The sequence below is a fragment of the Mytilus galloprovincialis genome, chromosome 5 (genome assembly GCF_965363235.1).
Source record: "Mytilus galloprovincialis chromosome 5, xbMytGall1.hap1.1, whole genome shotgun sequence".
In the NCBI taxonomy this organism is placed as follows: Eukaryota; Metazoa; Mollusca; class Bivalvia; order Mytilida; family Mytilidae; genus Mytilus; species Mytilus galloprovincialis.
Genome location: NC_134842.1, coordinates 85,939,175 through 85,964,721, shown reverse-complemented (window position 1 = coordinate 85,964,721; position 25,547 = coordinate 85,939,175). Strand labels below are relative to the sequence as shown.

At 32.1% G+C, this 25,547-nt stretch overlaps 1 protein-coding gene across 1 annotated transcript in view; it reads right to left on the bottom strand.

Annotated features, from left to right (window-relative positions):
- The window catches only part of LOC143076600 (serine/threonine-protein kinase Chk2-like), a 44,933-nt gene that overhangs the window by 11,747 nt on the left and 7,639 nt on the right, over positions 1-25,547 (bottom strand). Inside the window, exons 2-8 of the mRNA XM_076252418.1 lie at positions 25,356-25,480; positions 24,004-24,082; positions 22,203-22,268; positions 21,438-21,528; positions 16,741-16,849; positions 13,475-13,528; positions 7,828-7,892 (exon numbers count right to left, since the gene is read on the bottom strand). Coding sequence (XP_076108533.1) covers positions 7,828-7,892; positions 13,475-13,528; positions 16,741-16,849; positions 21,438-21,528; positions 22,203-22,268; positions 24,004-24,082; positions 25,356-25,480 — 589 coding nt within the window. The remainder of the gene's footprint in view (positions 1-7,827; positions 7,893-13,474; positions 13,529-16,740; positions 16,850-21,437; positions 21,529-22,202; positions 22,269-24,003; positions 24,083-25,355; positions 25,481-25,547) is intronic.

Sequence of the window (25,547 nt, the reverse complement as noted above, 5' to 3'; positions counted from 1 at the left end):
TTCTTTTACATTTTTCTCAAAAAGTATTCAAGATAGAATTGATTTGAAAACAGCAACATGTACAAGACCAGATGGCAATGATAATGAACATATACAATCATTTTGTTGTTAACCCTTATAAGGAGTTATTTCCCTTGAAAAAATATACCCAATTTTTGAAAAATTGTATCTCGAGAACCGGAAGTCGTAAAGACTTGGGACCTACACCAATAATCTTAAGTTCATGTGACCTTTAATTTGCACCCAAGGTCAAAGGTCACCAAGTGCAAAAAAAAATTACGCTGCAATTTCAAGCTTGCATATTAAGAAAACGATAAGAGTTTGCTGCATACTTACAGCGTATAAAATGTTCCTCTCTATGAGCTCTACATTTTATACACTGAGCTCAAATGTGTCCGACTGTCTGTTTAAAAGTTACGACGGGATGATTCTTAAAAGTATAGTATTGTGTGTATATCTTTTTAAAGGTAACAGATATCAACCTACTATAAACTGCAAAGATGATCAGTAATTCAAGACCTTCAATTTGAGGTCAATGTCAGGTCATGATGAAATTTCACCTTGACCTTCACATTATACTATGACCTTGACCTTGTGATATTTGAAAGGTCAAGTGGTCCTGAGTTGAATGGTGATAGTCCCATATCTCTACGACTTCCGGTTCTGAAGTTTGGTATTGCATCATATATTTGATGATTAATTGTGACCTTGGTGAACTTTGAAATTGTCCAAATTCTTTTTCTATGATGTTGTCCTTTAACTGTAGATCATTTACCATTTAACAGATTTGAGATATCTATTGTCATTTTAGAGATAATCCAGTTTGAAATTTTGCGAGCAGCGGCATGTATTTCTGAATCAACAACAGCTTACCACTTAAAATGTTTAGAAATTGAAGAGGTTAATATAGTTATATGTTTGACCAAATACCAAAAAAATTCCATGGAAAAAAACGCCAAAAATTCAATTTGAAATTTTCAAGTTTTGCATTGACTTTGTAAGTTTCATAACTTCTATTTATATAGTTGATATTGCATCATTTTTTGCACTTTGTCAAATGGGGTCATCTGATATATCAAATTGAAGGTCTAAATGTACTCTACTTAAAAATGAAAATTTTAAACCCCCTTTTCATCCCAGGGGGACGGGTGGGGTCATTTAGTGCAAACATTCAAATTTCTCAGATGGTAAGGTTGTCGCATATCAAATGAAAGAACATAAAGCGTACATTTCAAATTTCAAATTGACGTCTCCCAAAAATGGGTTGGATGGGGTCATTGAGTGCAAAAAATAAATGTTCTTTTAAGGTAGGGTTGTTGTATATCAAATGAAAGGTCATGATGTGTACATTTGAAATATCAAATTCCCAACCTCCAAAAATTGGTTGGATGGGGTTATTAAGTGCAAAAATCTAACTTTTTAGAACATGGCGTTGTCGCATATCAAATGAAAGCTCATTTACCCTGTGTTACATATATCATACTGCCGATCTCAAAAATGTAGGCAGATGAGGTCATTAAGTGTAAAAAGCGAAAAGTTTCAGAAGGTATGCTTGTCTTATATCAAACGAAAGGTCGTACAAAGAACATTACGAAAACATCACTTTTACAGGAAAGACCTTTCAATTGTTTTACAAACAATTGAGATACTAGTGTTTACTTCTTTTTATACTTATAAAATGATGCAATAACATCAAGTATACATTTGTATAAAACATTCATACTGCATTTAAACTTAGAAATAATAATTTGTTTTAAAGAGTCAATGTATAATAGTGTTGAAAAAAGGTTTATTGCACTAATATGGCTACAATTGTCCTAAAAGTAAAACACCTACTTAAAGTATACAAACCAGGTGCTCCGCAGGGCGCAGCTTTATACGACCGCAGAGGTTGAACCCTGAACACTTGGGGCAAGTATGGACAAAACATTCAAGCGTGATACAGCTCTGAATTTGGATTGTGATCAAATTTTTGACATTATATGGGTTTTTTACACAAAACAAATGTCAAGATTTTACAAATCAATTAAAGATTTCTTCTTCAAACTTATTTAAATCTAAAATTAAATAGAATTAATTGCATAACAGTGTGGTCGACAGTAAAACGTTTGTAGGTTGTAACTTGTTTGTCAACGGCTATGATTTTATGCTCACCCAGTCTGTCAGAGGCCTTCCAGTGGGGATTAAAATATTCACTTGTTACACATTCCGATACATAAAATGAAACTTTCTTTTTACAAAGCTTGAAAGGAATTTGTTTTAAATATTTATTATAATCATCACATACAACTGTGTCATTTATAAGAATAATAATGTTCAGAGATGATATTATTTAATAATAATAAAAAAATAGGTTTATCCATTGTAAAAAAATATTCAGTTGATGGGGTTAATTCACAAAATATCTCATTGATTAAGAGCACAACTACTTCTACGGTGTGATCATTTAAGAATGGCCTACTATTTATTCAATGCGTATACATGTGGGTTTTGTTTGTGAAGAGTTCTGGATAATTAAAAAATCATTTGATTTCTTTGTTTAATACCATAAAACGATTCATTCTTTCAGATATTTGTCACTTTGCCTTATCTTCAAGTCCAACACAATTTCTCACGTTTCTTACAAAACTTATATTCTTGTGATGTATTCTTTTGTTGAAAAAAAAATGTATAGATATAGATAGATATAGGAAGATGTGGTATGAGTGCCAATGAGACAACTCTCCTCCCAAGTAATATTCATAAAAGTAAACCATTATAGGTCAAGGTACGACCTGCAACACGGAGCCTTGGCTCACACCGAACAGCAAGTTATAGAGGGCCCCAAAAACTACTAGTGTAAAACCATTCAAACGGGAAAACCAACGAGAAACGAATAACACATATGAACTACATAAACAGACGACATCATGCATTGTAACTTTTAAAGCCAATTAAGTAAAAAAAATAATCTGAAAGAACGTGCGATATCATATTAGGAAAATTGATGGTCAAACCATAACAAAAAATCAAGTAAAGAATTTTAAGTATTCAACCTTTATAGCTTGCTGTTCGTTGTGAGCCAAGACTCCGTGTTGAAGGCCATTTTCAAATTACAAATGTTATTCCTGATTAGTATTTTTAATTATTTTATTTAGGCGTTTAGAACCTTTGGTGACCTCACAGTTTAAATTTCTATGATAAGTACGTCGTGAGCAGTGGGCATTACAGACGAACGTTCACCTAATTTTCCCCAGTCAATGAATGGCCATAGCTACACTGTTATGAATTTCATTCTAGTTGACACAGCATAGGTTTCTGACACAGAATGAATGTGGTCTAATGAACTTAAATTATTGTTTTTGCCTTTGAGCAATTCACTATGCTGTTGAATATTAATCCTCTCAAAAAAATGTTTAAAGAAATTTTCTTTTTATTTATGAAATCTGAAATGAGAAAAAATTACCCCCCCCCCTTTTTTTTCACATCCCCCTTTCCCTTTTTCTAAAACTGATATCAATTCAAATTTCTAATGGAGTTTGCAACAATAACTACTCTTTTAAATACATCATAAAATATTAAAATGTAAAATAAAGTGCTTGTTATCACTGAATGGTAAAGATTGGTTGGTAGTAAAAGTGAATATACATTGTATATTGTATAAAACAATGATTTAAGTTGACTCAACTACTATTCTGAACAAAGAAAGATAACTCCAATTGAAAATTTCTTGCTAATGCACAATATTGTGCAATTAGATATTTCTTGCTATTGCGCAATACTGTGCAATTGAAAATATTTGCTACTGCACAATACTGTGCAATTGAAGATTTCTTGCTATTGCACAATACTGTGCAATTGAAGATTTCTTGCTATTGCTGAATAATGTGCAATTGAAAATTTCTGGCTATTGCACAATACTTAATATAATAATTTTGGATCCTGATTTGAACCAACTTGAAAACTGGGTCCATAATAAAAAATCTAAGTACATGTTTAGATTCAGCATATCAAACCAGATGCTCCGCAGGGCGCAGCTTTATACGACCGCAGAGGTTGAACCCTGAACGGGTGGGGCAAGTATGGACACAACATTCAAGCTGGATTCAGCTCTAAATTTGGATTGTGATTAAATAGTTGACACAGCATAGGTTTTGGACACAGAATGAATGTGGTCTAATGAACTTAAAATATCTTTTTTTGTCTTTTTGTTTTTTCACATCCCCCTTTCCCTTTTTTCAAAACTGATCTCAATTCAAATTTCTAATGGAGTTTGCAACAATAACTACTCATTTAAATACATTATAAAATATTAAAATGTAACAAAAAGGGCTTGTTATCACTGAATGGTAAAGATTGTTTTAATTTATCAGTTGGTAGTAAAAGTGAATATACATTGTGTATTGTATAAAACAATGATTTAAGTTGATTCAACTACTATTCTGGACAAAGAAAAATAACTCCAATCAAGTGAAAATTTCTTGCTATTGCACAATATTGTGCAATTAGATATTTCTTGCTATTGTGCAATACTGTGCAATTGAAAATATTTGCTATTTCACAATACTGTGCAATTGAAGATTTCTTGCTATTGCGCAATACTGTGCAATTGAAAATTTCTTGCTATTGCACAATACTGTGCAATTGAAGATTTCTTGCTATTGCTGAATACTGTGCAATTGAAAATTTCTTGCTATTGCACAATACTTAATATGATAATTTTGGATCCTGATTTGAACCAACTTGAAAACTGGGCCCATAATCAAAAATCTAAGTACATGATTAAATTCAGCATATCAAAAAAGCCAAAGAATTCAATTTTTATTAAAATCAAACATAGTTTAATTTGGACCCTTTGGTATTTAATGTAGACCAATTTGAAAACGGGACTAAACATTAAGAATCTACATACACAGTTAGATTTGGCATATCAAAGAACCCCAATTATTCAATTTTTGATGAAATCAAACAAAGTTTAATTTTGGACCCCGATTTGGACCAACTTGAAAACTGGGCCAATAATCAAAAATCTAAGTACATTTTAGATTCAGCATATCAAAGAACCCCAAGAATTCAATTTTTGTTAAAATCAAACTAAGTTTAATTTTGGACCCTTTGGACCTTAATGTAGACCAATTGGAAAACGGGACCAAAAATTAAGAATCTACATACACAGTTAGATCCGGCATATCAAAGAACCCCAATTATTCAATTTTTGATGAAATCAAACAAAGTTCAATTTTGGACCCTTTGGGCCCCTTATTCCTAAAAACCTGTTGGGACCAAAACTCCCAAAATCAAACCCAACCTTCCTTTTAAGGTCATAAACCTTGTGTTTAAATTTCAAAGATTTCTATTTACTTATACTAAAGTTATGGTGCCAAAACCAAGAATAATGCTTACTTAGGCCCCTTTTTGGCCCCTAATTCCTAAACTGTTCAGACCTCAACTCCCAAAATCAATCCCAACCTTCCTTTTGTGGTCATAAACCTTGTGTTTAAATTTCATTGATTTCTATTTACTTATACTAAAGTTATTGTGCGAAAACCAAGAATAATGCTTATTTGGGCCCTTTTTTGGCCCTTAATTCTCAAACTGTTTGAACTAAAACTCCCAAAATCAATCCGAACCTTCCTTTTGTGGTCATAAACCTTGTTTCAAATTTCATAGATTTCTATTTACTTAAACTAAAGTTATAGAGCAAAAACCAAGAAAATGCTTATTTGGGCCCTTTTTGGCCCCTAATTCCTAAAATTTTGGGACCAAAACTCCCAAAATCAATCACAACTTTCCTTTTGTGGTTATAAACCTTGTGTTAAAATTTCATAGATTTCTATTCACTTTTACTAAAGTTAGAGTGCGAAAACTAAAAGTATTCGGACGACGCAGGACGACGACGACGACACCAACGTGATAGCAATATACGACGAAAATTAAAATTTTTGCGGTCGTATAAAAAGCCCAAGAATTCATTTTTTGTTAAAATCAAACTTAGTTTAATTTTGGACCCTTTGGACTTTAATGTAGACCAATTTGAAAACGGGACCAAAAATTAAGAATCTACATACACAGTTAGATTTGGCATATCAAAGAACCCCAATTATTCAATTTTTGATGAAATCAAACAAAGTTAAATTTTGGACCCCGATTTGGACCAACTTGAAAACTGGACCAATAATCAAAAATCTAAGTACATTTTTATATTCAGCATATCAAAGAACCCCAAGGATTCAATTTTTGTTAAAATCAAACTAAGTTTAATTTTGGACCCTTTGGACCTTAATGTAGACCAATTGGAAAACGGGACCAAAACTTAAGAATCTACATACACAGTTAGATTCAGCATATCAAAGAACCCCAATTATTCAATTTTTGATGAAATCAAACAAAGTTCAATGTTGGACCCTTTGGGCCCCTTATTCCTAAACTGTTGGGACCAAAACTCCCAAAATCAAACCCAACCTTCCTTTTATGGTCATAAACCTTGTGTTTAAATTTCATAGATTTCTATTTACTTATACTAAAGTTAAGGTGCGAAAACCAAGAATAATGCTTATTTGGGCCCCTTTTTGGCCCCTAATTCCTAAACTGTTGGGACCAAAACTCCCAAAATCAATTCCAACCTTCTTTTTGTGGTCATAAACCTTGTGTCAAAATTTCATAGATTTCTATTTACTTAAACTTAAGTTAAGGTAGATGGGGTGTCTAAATTATAATCCATAGAATCTTTTAATAATTTGCCAAAATGTAGTTCATATCCTGCTTGTTTAAAAACATTAATAAAAAGAATGGGTCACCGGACTTATTTTCACGCTACAGGTTGTTCAAAATTGTCAAGATTTTGTATAGATTATGCATGGAAAACCCATTTTTCCGCCATAAAACGCAAACCACACCATAGAATTTTGAGATAAAATATGAGAAGATAGCTTCAATATTATGCTTTCAGATAAGAAAAAGAAAAAATGGGGTCACCGGACTCGTTTTCTTGCTACATGTAAAAATGGGTAAATTCCTAACACATTCTATTGTAAAAGTAACACTATCTGGATTATCTGCCCTTGCATTTGAGTTGCCTCCCCTTATTTGACAAAGTTGGAAAAAAATGAATCAAACAAAAGAATTCTTATTTTTGTAAAATACAATCATAAATATGATCAAACATGGCATTTTTTAAATTATAATAAAAATTCTTACACATGAATTACCTACTACTATAAAAATTTGCACATTTCATCAAAGATCTAGACCTTGTTTTCTAGTATTTCAAAATCCAAGATGGAGGAAGACACCCTATCTACCTTAAGAGTGCGAAAACTAAATGTATTCGGACGACGACGACGAAGCAGACGACGACGCCAACATCATACCAATATACGACCAAAAAATTGGTCATAAAAGCAATAAAGCAACTAATCAACCTTTTATCCCTTGAGCAGAGTTCTTAAGACAATACTGGTGTCTCATATTGATATGGATGTGATCTTGAAAAAGCCATATGATATTCTCTATACATCCTTATTTTAAGAAAATTTCCTTTGATCTAACCGACTGCTTATTTCCAATCTCAGCACAGTAGAGTAATATGAATATTATCTTTAGAAACTAAGGGCATGTGTGCCATTGTCAATGAAATTAACAACATCTTCATAGGTTAAATAGCGATAAACAGATTATCATTGGTCATCTTAACTCAATTGCTTTCCTCACTTTTGCAATACCAGCTCAAGCAAGAAAATCAATCTCATTGAGATGATCAACAAGAATCTATAAATATCTATACAAGATTGGAGTGATTATGAATAATACATATACATAAAGATATTCAGAAATCTAAAATATACCTACAATTCTAAAACTATATATAAAACATCTGGCAGGTCTATAACGTCTTCTATACCAATTATACATGGCTGAAAAATGGCAAATAAAAAATAAGGTTTTTCCCTACACAGGTTTACAAAAGGTTTTGAAAAGTAAAATCACAAAAATACTGAACTTCAAGGAAAATTCAAAAAAGGAAAGTCCCCAATCAAATGGCAAAATCAAAAGTTCAAACACATCAAACAAATGGATAACAACTGTCATATTCCTGACTTGATACAGGCATTTTCTTATGTAGAAAATGGTGGATTGAACCTGGTTTTATAGCTAGCTAAACCTCTCACTTGTATGACAGTCGCATCAAATTTTGAAAAATTTGTTTACTGTGGATTCATTCTTTTCATTGGATACCAATTTTTATGGATTTTGTTGTTACAGTTGATCTAAGAAATTTTAAAAATGTTCAACGATTAACAAGTTTCATATAGTCATATATATATATATATATATATATATATATATATAATAAAAACTATAACACAAATTCCCATACGTTTCGGCCATTACGGCCTTCTTCATTGGAATAAATTACAACATTGAAACAACAATTACATCGCTTGGATACATTACGTTATAATAACTTTTATGACGTTCATTTGCCGCGTTTTTCGCTTTTTTAATATAAATATATTTATTATCGTTCATACATTGTGTTGAGTCCTTCAGGTTCTAAAGTTTTTAATTTTTTCATCCAAAAGGCTTCTTTAGTTTTTCTGTAAATTTCTGTCCCAAATACTCTCTCTATGGCGGTAACTCTCAAATTTGTCATTGAATGATTGTTCTGAATGAAATGGTTGGCTACTGGATCTTCTGTTTTTTTTGTGCGTATTTTTGAAAAGTTCAATAGCATTCGTTGATATAGTGTATCACCCGTTTGTCCTACATATATAACTTTTTCACATTTTGTACAATTAATCGCATATATCACGCCTACGGTTTTACAATTTATTTGTCCCTGAATGGTATATTCTTTGCCGGTGTTGTCACAAAATACCTTGGTTTCATTTATATGTGAGCATAATGCACAATTTTTACCACATGGTCCACATCCATTAGTTTGTTTATAAAATAGTAAATTATGCTTTTTGTGCACTAAGATGTCTTTTATGTTGTTATCGCGTTTAAATGCCACGATAGGCGGATCGGGGAATATTGTCTTTAGTCTTTCAGATTGATGGAGAATTTTAAGATTTTTTCTAAGAATTGAATGTATATTTGGAAGCGCTTTAGAAAAAGTAATTACTAAAGGTACCCTGTTGTTTTCTTTCTTCTGTTTGTACTGTAAGAGATCTTCTCGGTTTAAATTGTCGACTTTTTTCAATTGAACTTCAGTGGACGAGTTATTGTATCCACGTTTTCTTAGGTGCGTTTTTATTTCTTCTCTTCTTGTTTTGTAATCTTCCTCTGTTGAGCAAATTCTTTTGACACGAATACCAAGACCATATGGTATAGCATTTTTTACAGAGTTTGGATGGCTTGACGACACATGTAAGTACTGGTGTTTATCTGTTGATTTTGTATAAAGATCTGTTTTAAGTTGTCTGTTTTCTATGTGTACAAACACATCAAGGAATTCAATTTTTTCAGTTGAGTAACGCATTTCTGTTTTAATTCTCGGATGTAAACTGTTTGACATTTCGTGAAATTTTTTTAATTCATCTAAACCATGTTCCCATATTCCCCAGATGTCATCAACATATCTCCAATATGAAAATGGTTGTAAATTGCTGTTTTGAAATAAATTTTCTTCCCATTGTCCGAGGTAGGTGCAAGCATAATTCATGCCTAGATGGGAACCAATAGCTGTTCCTTCGGTTTGTAAAAAGTGCTTTCCGTTAAAGCTAAAATTATTGTTTTCAATGACTAAATCCATCATTTTAAGAACATCTTCCGTTGGGATTGATGTGTTAGTTCGATTTTCTAGTGCTGATTTGCATGCTTCTCGCGCTTCTTTTCTTGGTACGCTTGGATATAATTTATTTACATCTAAACAAAACATTATTGCGTTGTCTGGTAAAGGCTGTTGTATTGCATTTAATTTGTTTAAAAAATCTGTTGTGTCTTTGATATAGGTGGGTAAGTTTCGAACATTCTCCGAAAGCTCGTTTTCGACTATTTCAGCGATTTTTTCTGTGGGATGGTTCCGCCCATTAATAATTGTTCTAACTGGGTGATTTCTTTTGTGTAATTTCGGATTGGCTTGTACCTTTCCGGGACATGTTCCTTTCGGTAAGAGATATTTTTTCATGTCTTTGTCTATTATTTCTCTTTTACATAAATTTTCTATGAGTTTTTTTACTTTATTTTCATTTTTCTGTGTTAGATCCTTATCTATTGCTTTGTACGTATCGTTGTTATCTAATTCTTTTTCTACTTCCAATTTATAATCTTCTGTGTTCATTATTACAACTCCGGATGATTTGTCGCTTGGTCGTATCACGATGCTTGTATCATACAAAAGTTCCCGCATTGCTTTTTCTTCTTCAATAGTTATATTCATTTTGAATTTTCGACTTAATCTACTTAAAATTTCATCTTTTACGGTTTGTATATACTCATCTAACCATCTTTCTTTTCCTGGGGAGGGTGTGAACGTACTTGATTTTTTGAATTTAGTATACTCGTTTTCGTAATTTTCTTTTTCCTCGTTTTTTTCGAAAAAATGTTCGCGAAGACGCATTCTTCTTTCCCATATCTTTAGATCAGCTATAAGTTTCCCCATGTCTACTTTTCTTCTAGTTGGAACAAACTTGAAACCTTTTGACAATAATGTTTTCTGTGCGCTCGTTAACTCTTTTGAAGATTTATTAATAACCTCACATTTTGGGTCGCGGTTTTGTTTATTAAAAGTATCTATTGACTCTCCTGATTTGTCTGTTGATTTTGAATTTGTTTCTTTTGCTAAATTAGGTTTGATAACTGGATTACATGAACATGGTATTAACGAGCGCACAGAAAACATTATTGTCAAAAGGTTTCAAGTTTGTTCCAACTAGAAGAAAAGTAGACATGGGGAAACTTATAGCTGATCTAAAGATATGGGAAAGAAGAATGCGTCTTCGCGAACATTTTTTCGAAAAAAACGAGGAAAAAGAAAATTACGAAAACGAGTATACTAAATTCAAAAAATCAAGTACGTTCACACCCTCCCCAGGAAAAGAAAGATGGTTAGATGAGTATATACAAACCGTAAAAGATGAAATTTTAAGTAGATTAAGTCGAAAATTCAAAATGAATATAACTATTGAAGAAGAAAAAGCAATGCGGGAACTTTTGTATGATACAAGCATCGTGATACGACCAAGCGACAAATCATCCGGAGTTGTAATAATGAACACAGAAGATTATAAATTGGAAGTAGAAAAAGAATTAGATAACAACGATACGTACAAAGCAATAGATAAGGATCTAACACAGAAAAATGAAAATAAAGTAAAAAAACTCATAGAAAATTTATGTAAAAGAGAAATAATAGACAAAGACATGAAAAAATATCTCTTACCGAAAGGAACATGTCCCGGAAAGGTACAAGCCAATCCGAAATTACACAAAAGAAATCACCCAGTTAGAACAATTATTAATGGGCGGAACCATCCCACAGAAAAAATCGCTGAAATAGTCGAAAACGAGCTTTCGGAGAATGTTCGAAACTTACCCACCTATATCAAAGACACAACAGATTTTTTAAACAAATTAAATGCAATACAACAGCCTTTACCAGACAACGCAATAATGTTTTGTTTAGATGTAAATAAATTATATCCAAGCGTACCAAGAAAAGAAGCGTGAGAAGCATGCAAATCAGCACTAGAAAATCGAACTAACACATCAATCCCAACGGAAGATGTTCTTAAAATGATGGATTTAGTCATTGAAAACAATAATTTTAGCTTTAACGGAAAGCACTTTTTACAAACCGAAGGAACAGCTATTGGTTCCCATCTAGGCATGAATTATGCTTGCACCTACCTCGGACAATGGGAAGAAAATTTATTTCAAAACAGCAATTTACAACCATTTTCATATTGGAGATATGTTGATGACATCTGGGGAATATGGGAACATGGTTTAGATGAATTAAAAAAATTTCACGAAATGTCAAACAGTTTACATCCGAGAATTAAAACAGAAATGCGTTACTCAACTGAAAAAATTGAATTCCTTGATGTGTTTGTACACATAGAAAACAGACAACTTAAAACAGATCTTTATACAAAATCAACAGATAAACACCAGTACTTACATGTGTCGTCAAGCCATCCAAACTCTGTAAAAAATGCTATACCATATGGTCTTGGTATTCGTGTCAAAAGAATTTGCTCAACAGAGGAAGATTACAAAACAAGAAGAGAAGAAATAAAAACGCACCTAAGAAAACGTGGATACAATAACTCGTCCACTGAAGTTCAATTGAAAAAAGTCGACAATTTAAACCGAGAAGATCTCTTACAGTACAAACAGAAGAAAGAAAACAACAGGGTACCTTTAGTAATTACTTTTTCTAAAGCGCTTCCAAATATACATTCAATTCTTAGAAAAAATCTTAAAATTCTCCATCAATCTGAAAGACTAAAGACAATATTCCCCGATCCGCCTATCGTGGCATTTAAACGCGATAACAACATAAAAGACATCTTAGTGCACAAAAAGCATAATTTACTATTTTATAAACAAACTAATGGATGTGGACCATGTGGTAAAAATTGTGCATTATGCTCACATATAAATGAAACCAAGGTATTTTGTGACAACACCGGCAAAGAATATACCATTCAGGGACAAATAAATTGTAAAACCGTAGGCGTGATATATGCGATTAATTGTACAAAATGTGAAAAAGTTATATATGTAGGACAAACGGGTGATACACTATATCAACGAATGCTATTGAACTTTTCAAAAATACGCACAAAAAAAACAGAAGATCCAGTAGCCAACCATTTCATTCAGAACAATCATTCAATGACAAATTTGAGAGTTACCGCCATAGAGAGAGTATTTGGGACAGAAATTTACAGAAAAACTAAAGAAGCCTTTTGGATGAAAAAATTAAAAACTTTAGAACCTGAAGGACTCAACACAATGTATGAACGATAATAAATATATTTATATTAAAAAAGCGAAAAACGCGGCAAATGAACGTCATAAAAGTTATTATAACGTAATGTATCCAAGCGATGTAATTGTTGTTTCAATGTTGTAATTTATTCCAATGAAGAAGGCCGTAATGGCCGAAACGTATGGGAATTTGTGTTATAGTTTTTATTATACAATCATTCAGAGACTTTACATATATATATATATATATATGCAGACTTTTGAAAAATCATGAAATCAAATATAGCCATTTAGTGCTGATGTGAGAATCTAATCTACGAAGATAATAACAACATGAGAGCAATTTCTTACAATAGAAATTCATCTACATTTAAACATGATTTTTACAAGGTTTAGACTCTTAGTGAAAAAAACCTTGAGTCTTTGGATCCATGTAGCATTGATGATTGCCAAACATCTTTTATATAAAATTCTAAGATTTTTTATTCGCTAGCATACATTGATTGTTGATTGCTGACCAGTATTAAATGATTTTAATATTGTTAGTACTTACATGTCGTAATGCTTTCAGTATTTTTACTTCCGTCATAACTTGATTACTTAGATTCTACAATATAATATATATACCTATTAACATTGTGTCATAATTGTTACATAGTTGTACCAATAGTATCTTATTTCATGGGATTTTAAAATATTGAAATTTGGACTGATTAATACAGAAAAAATACATGTCCATAGAATTCCTTTTTTCAGCAAGATTACACATTTTGCTCTGAAATAATGTATTTCAGTTAAATTGCCAATAAGCAAAATAATTTATTTAAGGTGGTACCCGACACCTTGGCTAAAATTAATTTGGCCTGTTTAATTTTCATAAAATTTTGACAAAACGTTAACTTTGACCATTTGACAAAAATATAAAAATTTCAAAAAAATTGAACTAACCACTTTATCAGACAAATTACACTAATTATATAGCGTTTTGACTAACCCTAATTTTGATCATTGAGAAGCTTAATATTTCCTTAACAATACAACATGATTAAAACGTTCAGCTGATATTTACAGAGTGATCTCCCTGTAGTGTTAGCTACCACCTTAAATGTTGGTATATAGTCCAGTCAATCTAGCATAAATTTGACCCTAACCTGAAAGTAATTGCAACAGAAGATTTTTTAGTTTTAATCTTTAGCATTATACCCCAAATATACACAGAAAAAAGTCCCATTAAATCTTACTTGAGGAAGACTAAAAAAAATCACCATTTAAAATTGCTATGGAGATTTGCATTGTAAAGGGAGATAACTCTTGCAAAAAAGGTAGAAATATCAATAAAAATTGATAAAAAATTATAACTTTACCGCTTCTATTCATCAGAATGTATTGATTCTTGATTTTTTAGCGGTCTTTAGAGTATAACAAACAACTCTAAAGGTGTTTTAATATACTTTATCAAGCTATAATATAGATTTCGTCATTCATTAAAATAAAATTGAGAAAGGAAATGGTGAATATGTCAAAGCGACAACCACCCGACCATAGAGCAAACAACAGCCGAAGGCAACCAATGGGTCTTCAATGTAGCGAGAATTCCCGCACCCGTAGGTGTCCTTCAGCTGGCCCCTAAAATATGCATAATAGTACAGTGATAATGGACGTCATACTAAACTCCGAATTATATACAAGAAACTAAAATTTAAAATCATACAAGACTAACAAAGGCCAGAGGCTCCTGACTTGGGACAGGCGCAAAATTGCGGCGGGGTTAAACATGTTTATGAGATCTCAACCCTCCCCCTATACCTCTAGCCAATGTAGAAAAGTAAAACAATAACAATACGCACATTAAAATTCAGTTCAAGAGAAGTCCGAGTCTGATGTCAAAAGATGTAACAAAAGAAAATAAATAAAATGACAATAATACATAAATAACAACAGACTACTAGCAGTTAACTGACATGCCAGCTCCAGACCTCAATTAAACTGATTGAAAGATTATGTCTTCATCATATGAATATCAGGTATAATCCCTCCCGTTAGGGGTTTAGTATCATACTATCATAAAATATATGAGAAGAACATAACCCGTGTCATGCCAACAACTGTTTTTTTAGAAATAAATGTGTTTAGTTCCGATGCAAAGACCCTATCAGTGAATCAATGTTAAAGCCAAAATATGCAATCTTTAATGACCTGACAACAGTATCGTAACTATATCCCCTTTTAATAAGTCTATTTAAAGGTTTTGTTAGTTTCTGAGGAGAATACTGACATTTTTGTGCTTTATAAAGAATATTTCCATAAAATTTTGGATGTGAAATACCTGAACGTATAAGATGTCTGCATGTTGAGTTATATTTACGAATTATTTCCTTATACCGGTGATAAAATTTAGTAAATGTTTTGACCAGTTTGTGATATCGAAAACCCTGGTGTAATAATTTTTCAGTAATACATAAATTTCTCTCGCTAAAATCTAATACATTGTTACATACACGAGCGAATCGTACAAGTTGAGATATATAAACACCATAAGATGGTGACAAGGGAACGTCACCATCTAAAAATGGATAATTAACAATAGGAAATGAAAAATCATCTCTTTTATCATAAATTTTTGTATTAAGCTTCCCGTTTATGATATAGATATCAAGATCGAGGAAAGGGCAGTGGTCATTGTTATCATTAGCTTTATTTAAAGTAAGTTGACAATTTATTGAATTTTTCAACACGTCAAGGTAAAGAATCTCAAATTTAATAAAAATAATTAAGCATGTATTCTTCTTTTTGTGGTTTAAAGTTTCTTTAGAAAAGTAAGATGCTGAAAAAATAAAATATACAGATATAAACAATACCAGATTTTCACATTATTTTTTCAAAATGGTCATCACAAAGCTTCAAATTTGCAATTTCTTAAATGAAAAATGCTCAAAAAAATAAAACTACCCATAACACTTTGGTTTTGTACATTTCATGAGCAGATGATTATATAATTTAGTCAAATACAAACTTATAACCCCATCAAAGTATCATACTTTACATAAATTTCAAGAAAATCAACCAAAAACTGACCAAAAAAATACTATTTTTTGCGGAGTTATCTCCCCTTCCAATGTTAATTTCCATAGGAAATTAAAAATGCTGATTTTGAGTTTTCCTCAAGTTAGATTTTATGGGACTTTTTTCTGTGTATATTTAGGGCATAATGCTATAGATTAAAACTAAAACATTTTCTGTTGCAATTAGTTTGAGGTGAAATCTTAGTTTGACTGGACTAATACTAATTGTAATCATGATAATATTGAAGGCTGTTACAAGATATATAGATTATCAGGTTTTCTACATTTTGATATCCTAAATACGAGCCACAAAGTGAACTTTTTTTTGGCATGTGAGCACAGGGTCATGAGCTAAAAATTTTCACTTTGTGTTGAGCAGCTGATATCTTAAGATATCTATATCAAGAAAAACCCAATTATCTGTTTATCGTTCTATATCTGGTCTTTGTCCACTCCTTCATACAGTTTTACACTTGACGAAAGCAAAGCTTGATAACTTCTCCTCTGACATTGTGACATCTCTGATAATGCCTAGTCTTGTTTCGAATCCATAATACAAGAATTACTGAGCGCCTGAGTAGGGTGATATAGGTGTCGAGAAGGATGATAAAATCCATTTTAGGTGTCCCCACAGTAAAGTAATAATTAACTCAAGTGAACCAGGATTATTCAGTTATGATTTACTACATGATGAAGAGAGTTTTTAAAGACCTTGTTTACTCATGAGGGTCTTGTACAGTCAGTAAACGAAACTTACAACTTGATGTTTGCCACCAATGGAAAACTTTTTCTTAGATATAATTTTTACTGCAAACTTTTCACATGTTCCTTTTTTAAATGCTAACTTGACCTCTCCACATGCACCCCTGTAATAAAAATAATTCAAGAATAAATCACAGAAACTGCTTTAAATTGATTGCTTAAGGCCAACTAAAATTAATTAGATTTTCATCCAAATTTTTGAAAACAATGGGCGGGTGGGAGGATTTTATTTTTTAAATTTTATTTCATATGAGACCTTCTTGTCACGTGTTATATGCAATTGTAATAATAAGCTTGTATCATGTAAATACATGTACATGCATAAGGTATAGTGTATAAGACAATAACAATTAAAACCAAGGAGTAAACAAAGACTCATAAAACCAAAAGACATTTAAATTAGCAGTTACAAATAATAAATAAGAAACAACTGCACTAAAAACTGGAAATGAAACCAGGTGCTCCGGAAGGGTAAGCATTTTCTGCAAAGTATACGGCACCGGTCGTGTTATTTCTTTTTAGTAATGATGGAAGGTTATTATGACTGAAGAAGAATATCAGATATCATGATGGTGACAATAAAATTTCTCCAGTGATGACCTTAATTTGATTGATTCATAGCCCTATAAGACCTGTCTTAGCAACTTTTGAGAAAGCAGCATTCCTCTTTCAACAAAATCAACGTACTTTGAGCTAGAGTATCAATTGAGACACATATACTCCATATGCTGGTGCCACTTTTACAAATTCGTAAATACATATCTCTGATTGGCAACCACTGTTCTACATGTAATTGCCGCTTTAGAAACCTATTTTATAGTAAACAGCAGAAACGTGGAGAAATGCTCTCTTCAGTTGGACGACTTACACCAAATTTATTTAGATTGATTGATTGTTGGTTGCTTAACGTCCAGTGGCAAATATTTCATGCATATTCAGGACGAGAACAAGTTCACAATAAATACAATAGGTAGGTTGTTGTAATAGAGACCATCTAGGATGATGGTCGGGGAAATTTGGACTGCCACTGAAAAATGATGGTATATTGGATAGGGACAGAAATTTTGCCTTGCAACAGGCCACCTACGGACCCCTCAAAAAGTTGTTGCAAGGGTTCTTAATGTGCAAAGAGCGTGGCACTCTCTTTACATGAGGCATCGGATTTAACGTCCCCTTTCTGACCGGACGTGACTACGAACTTTATACATCCCGCACAGCCAAACGGACGCCCCACTTCATCAAGCGTTTTACTGCCGGTGGGGAGAAGACCAAGTGACCATATTTCTAAACCCCAGTAACCCTTGGGGTGTAAATTTATTTAGCGTTCTGAGCAATTTTTTGTTGTTCTAATAAAATGAGGCAAATGCAGTGGTATGCAACACAAGTATGATAAGTACAGAATAAAATGAAAACTCAAACTGTTAAAATAATAGGGTTGGTCCTTAATATGCAAATATAATTACAATGTGGAAAATAATGTTGTTAGACGATAGAGTCGTGGGTATTGGGACAGAGGATGTTTGCTGTTTGTCTACAAAAAAACGAAAGGCATGGCTAGATCTAAATCTAAGGGCTTGCTATAAATTATTAAATTAGCCTGAAATGCGTATGTTTGTCGACTTTCTGAACTCAATATATACGGCCACCAAGCTAGCAAGTTCAATCATGCTTGTGTCAATTTCTTTAGTCCAGTCACGTTTTTTGTATCAATGTGTTCCATGATTTTAAAGCTTTTGGGTTTCATTCACAGTCCAAATTTCTTGACACAAAGTCATTGTACAAATAAGAAAAATCCAAGGTGTTTTACTCACAAACAATTTCTTGAACACAGCGCATTACCCGTAACCCGAATGTTTCACGACCTTCTCGTAATCAATCTATATTCTCGGTAAATTATGTTGTTATCATAGATCAGCAAAATATATCGACTTAATCATTTAGTAAGAAACACGAAAACCGAAATTTGAAACAGAAAGTTTTAAATGAAACGGAATTATCGACGGTTACCGGTAACGGAAATGAACAAAATCCGGAAATCGTATTTTTTTTCAAAAATAAAAAAAATCGGGGCGGGAAGATTTCAGAGGGGCAGGCGGGGATGAAAATCTATCAATTAATTTTAATTGGCCTAATAAACAGATGCATGAATTCAATATTCTGTATCTACAACTAATTATTATTTTAAAAACTATTTAATTGTACTGAATTTACACTATACAGTTCACTATTTTATTTCTATTAATATTTTATTATTTACAGAAGTTGAAATTGAGCAGATGTTTGATAGTCTCTGTTTATTATTTTTTTTTAATTTCAAACAATTTATAGCTGTATAAACACCTGTTCATCATTACTGTTTTTCAATTAATGTATGTTGACCTCCAGATGTCTTGTTTTTTTTATCAGATGGTACAAACTGGAGAATCTTAAGCAAATGATAAGTGTTTATTGTTTCTTGTTTTTTTTTATATACAGATTAATATAGACTGTTGGTTACCTCTTTACATGGTTTTATCCTAGTCATTTGGGGGCCCTTTATAGCCTGTTGTTTAGTGTTAGGTGTGAGCCAAGTCTCTGTGTTGAAGACCGTACTTTAACTAATAATGGTTTACTTTTACAAATTATGACTTGGTTGTAGAGTTGTCCAATTGGCAATCATGCCATATCTTCTTATATCTATACCAGATGCTCCGCAGGGCGTAGCTTTATACGACCGCAGAGGTTGAACCCTGAACGGTTGGGGCAAGTATGGACACAACTTTAAAGCTGGATTCAGCTCTAAATTTGGATTGTGATTAAATAGTTGACACAGCATAGGTTTCATACACAGAATGAATGTGTTCTAATGAACTTAAAATTTTTGTTTTCTCTTAGAGCAATTCACTATGCTGTTGAATATTAATCCTCTCAAAAAAATGTTTGAAGAAATTTTCTTTTTTATTTATGAAATTTCAAATGAGAAAAATTGAACCCAATTTTTTTAATCACATCCCCCTTTCCCTTATTCCAAAACTAATCTCAATTAAAATTTCTAATGGAGTTTGCAACAATAACTACTCATTTAAATACATCATAAAATATTAGGATGTAAAAAAAACTGCTTGTTATCACTGAATGGTAAAGATTATTTTAATTTATCAGTTGGTAGTAAAAAGTGAATATACATTGTATATTGTATATAACAAAGATTTAAGTTGATTCTGGACAAAGAAAGATAACTCCAATTAAAAAAAAATCTTGCTATTGCACAATATTTTGCAATTAGATATTTCTTGCTTACTATTCTGGACAAAGAAAGATAACTCTAATTTAAAAAAAATTGCTATTTCACAATATTGTGCAATTAGATATTTCTTGCCATTGCGCAATACTGTGCAATTGAAAAGACTTGCTATTGCACAATACTTAATATAATAATTTTAGATCCTGATTTGGACCAACTTGAAAACTGGGCCCATAATAAAAAATCTAAGTACATTTTTGGATTCAGCATATCAAAGAACCCCAAGATTTCAACTTTTGTTAAAATCAGACTAAGTTTAATTTTGGACCCTTTGGACTTTAGTGTAGACCAATTTGAAAACAGGACCAAAAATGATGAATCTACATACACAGTTAGATTTGGTATATCAAAGAACCCCATTTATTCAATTTTTGATGGAATCAAACAAAGTTTAATTTTGGACCCCGATTTGGACCAACTTGAAAACTGGGCCAATAATCAAGAATCTAAGTACATTTTTAGATTCAGCATATCAAAGAACCTAACTGATTCATTTTTTGTCAAAATCAAACTAAGTTTAATTTTGGACCCTTTGGACCTTAATGTAGACCAATTTGAAAACGGGACCAAAAGTTAAGAATCTACATACACAGTCATGACAGTTAGATTCGGCATAACAAAGAACCCTAATTATTGAATTTTGATGAAATCAAACAAAGTTTAATTTTAGACCCTTTGGGCCCCTTATTCTGTTGGGACAAAAACTCCCAAAATCAATACCAACCTTCCTTTTATGGTCATAAACCTTGTGTTTAAATTTCATAGATTTCTATTTACTTATACTAACGTTATGGTGCGAAAACCAAGAAAATGCTTATTTGGGTCTCTTTTTGGCCCCTAATTCCTAAACTGTTGAGACCTAAACTCCCAAAATCAATACCAACCTTTCTTTTGTAGTCATTAACATTGTGTTTAAATTTCATTGATTTCTATTTACTTAAACTAAAGTTATTGTGCGAAAACCAAGAATAATGCTTATTTGGGCCCTTTTTTGGCCCCTAATTCCTAAACTGTTGAAACCAAAACTCCCAAAATCAATCCCAACCGTACTTTTGTGGTCATAAACCTTGTGTCAAAATTTCATAGATTTCTATTAACTTAAACAAAAGTTAGAGTGCGAAAACTAAAAGTATTCGGACGACGACGACGACGCCAACGTGATAGCAATATACGACGAAAATTTTTTCAAATTTTGCGGTCGTATAAAAATGCTCCCCTTCCAGTGTCACATCTTGATCTACCTAGCAATTTGCTCAATCTGTGATATTGATTGAAGGCATTTATATGGTCTTTGAGAATATTAACTAACCTTAAGCTTGTGCTTAATCTTGTGAATGAGTCGTCTTGATTTATAATTTTCTTTATATAACTAACCTACTGAATTGATCCATTAACCTTTAAATACATACCTGCCTAGTGTTTTTGTTAATGTATATTTTTCTTTAATTAGATCTGGAAGTCCGGCTTCTTCATCTACACTCAGATCAAGATACATGAATGCTAAAACAGAACAAATACAAAACTTTAACAATTATTTTTACAATTAAATGTACAAAAGCAGAATTTATATTCATTCAGACCATTTTCTCATGTTACTGTTACCTTTCATTGTATCTTTAATAAAAATATGTATATTAAATACATTCCCAAATATAACAAAATTTCAAAACAAATACATGTTGCATACTGAAGTCTATAAAATCAATTGTAACTAGTTTAAGCATGTTAAGTATTTCCATCAAATACTGTATAGCGAGTTATTTTCGCGTGGTGTAAATTTTTCACTTATTTTTGCGGATAGAACAAATTCCTTCAAATAAATTTCTGCCAATTTTAGTGTGCACATGCAAATGTATTGATAAAATTTCAGAATCTGCGAAAATAATAACCGCCAAAATATTTTGTTTACCTTATTCAATGAAAATCGGGAAATATTACACCCATGACAATCAAATGAAAATAACCTGCTATTCGGTATAACAGAAATACTGTGTATTCAATACAAAGGGGATGTGACAAAAAATAGTATTGGAAAGTTATGAGTTGAATCACAATTTTCTTAGCTTTCCTTTTCAACATAATCATGCTATTATGTGTTTATTATACTCAATATCTGTAAAAGAGGTGAAGGAAAAGAAATTGACCAAGGGGAAACCCTAGATACATATATATACCTTTATTATTTTTCAATGCCAAAGCTATTTCATCATTATTGGATAAAACCTGCTTGTTCCCTTTACCTGAAATTAAAAAGAAAACATTAACGTTTGTGAAATTCCTTAATTCTTATCAATATATGTAGTAATACACTCTGAATATGATAAGTTACATGTAGCATATATATAGAACAAGAGTGCACACGCTGAAATGTCTCGCCTTCTATACTAATCATTGATATTATGTTGATAGTCCTAAGTATAAAGCTAAGCTTTAATACAACTGTCACATAAACTTAACATTAACCAAGATAACTAAACAAAGACCAATGAACTTTGAAAATGAGGTCAAGGTCAGATGAACCATGCCAGGCAGATATGTACAGCTAACAATGCTTCTATACAACATATATAGTTGACCTATTACTTATAGTTTAAGAAAAACAGACCAAAACACAAAAACTTAACACTGTGCAATGAACCGTGAAAATGAGGTCACGGTCAAATAAAACCTGCGGGACTGACATAAAGATCATAAAATATTTCCATACACCAAATATAAATGACCTATGGCATATAGTGTTAGATAAAAAGACCAAAACTCAAAAACTTAACTTTGACCACTGAACCATGAAAATGAGGTCAAGGTCACATGACATCTGCCCGCTAGATAGGTACACCTTACAATCATTCCATACAACAATATAGTAGACCTATTGCATATAGTATGAGAAAAACAGACCAAAACACAAAAATTTAACTATAACCACTGAACCATGAAAATGAGGTCAAGGTCAGATGACACCTGCCAGCTGGACATGTACACCTTACAGTCCTTCCATACACCGAATATACTAGCCCTATTGCTTGTAGTATCTGAGATATGGACTTGACCACCAAAACTTAACCTTGTTCACTGATCCATGAAATGAGGTCGAGGTCAAGTGAAAACTGTCTGACAGACATGAGGACCTTTCAAGGTACGCACATATCAAATATAGTTATCCTATTACTTATAATAAGAGAGAATTCAACATTACAAAAAATCTGAACTTTTTTTTCAAGTGGTCACTGAACCATGAAAATGAGGTCAAGGACATTGGACATGTGACTGACGGAAACTTCGTAACATGAGGCATCTATATACAAAGTATGAAGCATCCAGGTCTTCCAACTTCTAAAATATAAAGCTTTTAAGAAGTTAGCTAACACCGCCGCCGCCGCCGCCGTAGCCGCGGCCGGATCACTATCCCTATGTCGAGCTTTCTGCAACAAAAGTTGCAGGCTCGACAAAAACAGTATATTACATACAGTCAGGGTATAACATGTTTAGTTTTACTTGAAAATGTTATATTAAATTTATTTGTATAAGTCATACTTTTTTAATAATTTGTAAGATTCTAATTTTCTTTTCATGCCTTGAATAATTTACTTTAAATTTTCTCCCAAAATCTATTTGTAAAAGTGATCTGTCTTAACAGTCCCTTAAACAGAATGTTAAATTGAGGTCCAATTGAGAAAATAAATAATCTGGTTTGGTGCTTTTTTTAATAAGAGTTCACAACCTTTGATCTCAAGAACTAAATGATATTCATCATAAATTATTAAAATAAAGTAAAACTTTGAAGGAAATGCCAAGTTATTTCAAATATTTGCTTTGCATATTTGTTTGAAAAATTATGTTGCAGAACTTGAAAAATAAATGCACTATAAATAACAAAACAAACCATTCTACTTTTGGGTTAACACCCAGAAACATAGAATATATTTGTTTTGGTCTAACAATTTATGAGGTCATTGGGTGTTTTAAATGTCTTACCAACTTTTTCCCCATTCACAAAAGTCCCATTACTACTTGAATCTTCCAAGAATACATGAACACCAGTACTAGTTTTTTTCTACAATATAAATAAAACAACAACTTAGACACAGTGCAAAAATCATGAAAATGAGGGTGATTTGTATCACAAAAGATGGATAATACAATTCTTCATTAGTAAATTCAATATTCATTAACTATCTTTGAATCCTTGCCTTTCTCACTCATTCAATGGTATATATAAATTTGTCAATATCTTTTTTTTTTTTGTTGTTGATATATTTGTTGTTTTTATAGTTACAAGATATAACACAATGATGACTTCTGAATCCCTATTTTAGTCATTTTTACCAATTATGTCAGTTTGTTTTGCTCACACTTCGTTTTTAATATAAAGTAATTTGATGGGACTGGCATATAAGTGAAAGGTTTATCTAGCAATAAAGCAGGTTCAATTCACCATTTTCTACATAAGAAAATGCCTGAACTAAGTCAGGAATATGACAGTTGTTATCAATTTGTTTGATGTGTTTGAGCTTTTGATTTTGCCATTTACTAATGGACTTTCCATTTAAAATGTTCCTCTGAATTTGGTATTTTTTGTTATATCTTTTTTTAGGTAATCATAATATTCCAACCTGATGAACATGATCAATATGTTACAGACTTCCTGATTATCCAACATAGGAATGTCATGATTACATGTATTCATCTGGCTGACCAGTTTAAAATGTACTATACTGTAGGCCTGGAAACACTGGTGTTTTTTTTTTTATCTGTATCAGTTCAAAATCTACTGTACTATAGACTCGGAAACACTGTTTTTTTTTTTTATCTGTATCAGTTTAAAATGTACAATACTATGGGCCTAGAAACAGTGGTGTTTTTCATCTGTATCAGTTTAAAATGTACTATACTATACTCATGTGTTTCTTATCCCACTTAGTCATGTAACTTGTAAGTTTAAAATGTACTTATTAAAATTGAGAATGGAAATGGGGAATGTGATCAAGAGACAACATCTCGACCATAGAAAAAACAACAGCAGAAGGTCACCAACAGGTCTTCAATGTAGCGAGAAATTCCCACACCCAGAGGCGTCCTTGAAACACTGATGTTTCTTACCTGAATCAGTTTAAAATGTGGTATAGACTTTGGTCATTATGGAAGGCCATACATTGACCTATCAGTGTACAATTTTTGTGTCCTTTGGTCTCTTGTAAAGAGTTGTCTCATTGGGAATCATACCCCATCTTCTTTTTTATATTTACTTTCATTATCACTATTATTGAAATGTTGGTGATTCCTACACATAAATCATTTTAAAGTGTTCGGCTGCAGGTATATCTTACCCGAATCAGTTTGAAATGTACTTTACTATAGGCCTGGAAACACTGGTGTTTTTTAGCATTTGCCGTGTTAAAAGGAATATCACAGTTCTCTCCACGTCCAAAGCAGTATTCCTCTTTTGTTAAATCTGAAAAAAAAGAACTTTATACATTTTCTTTCTATTTGAACTAATACAAGAGCTGTCAAAATGACAG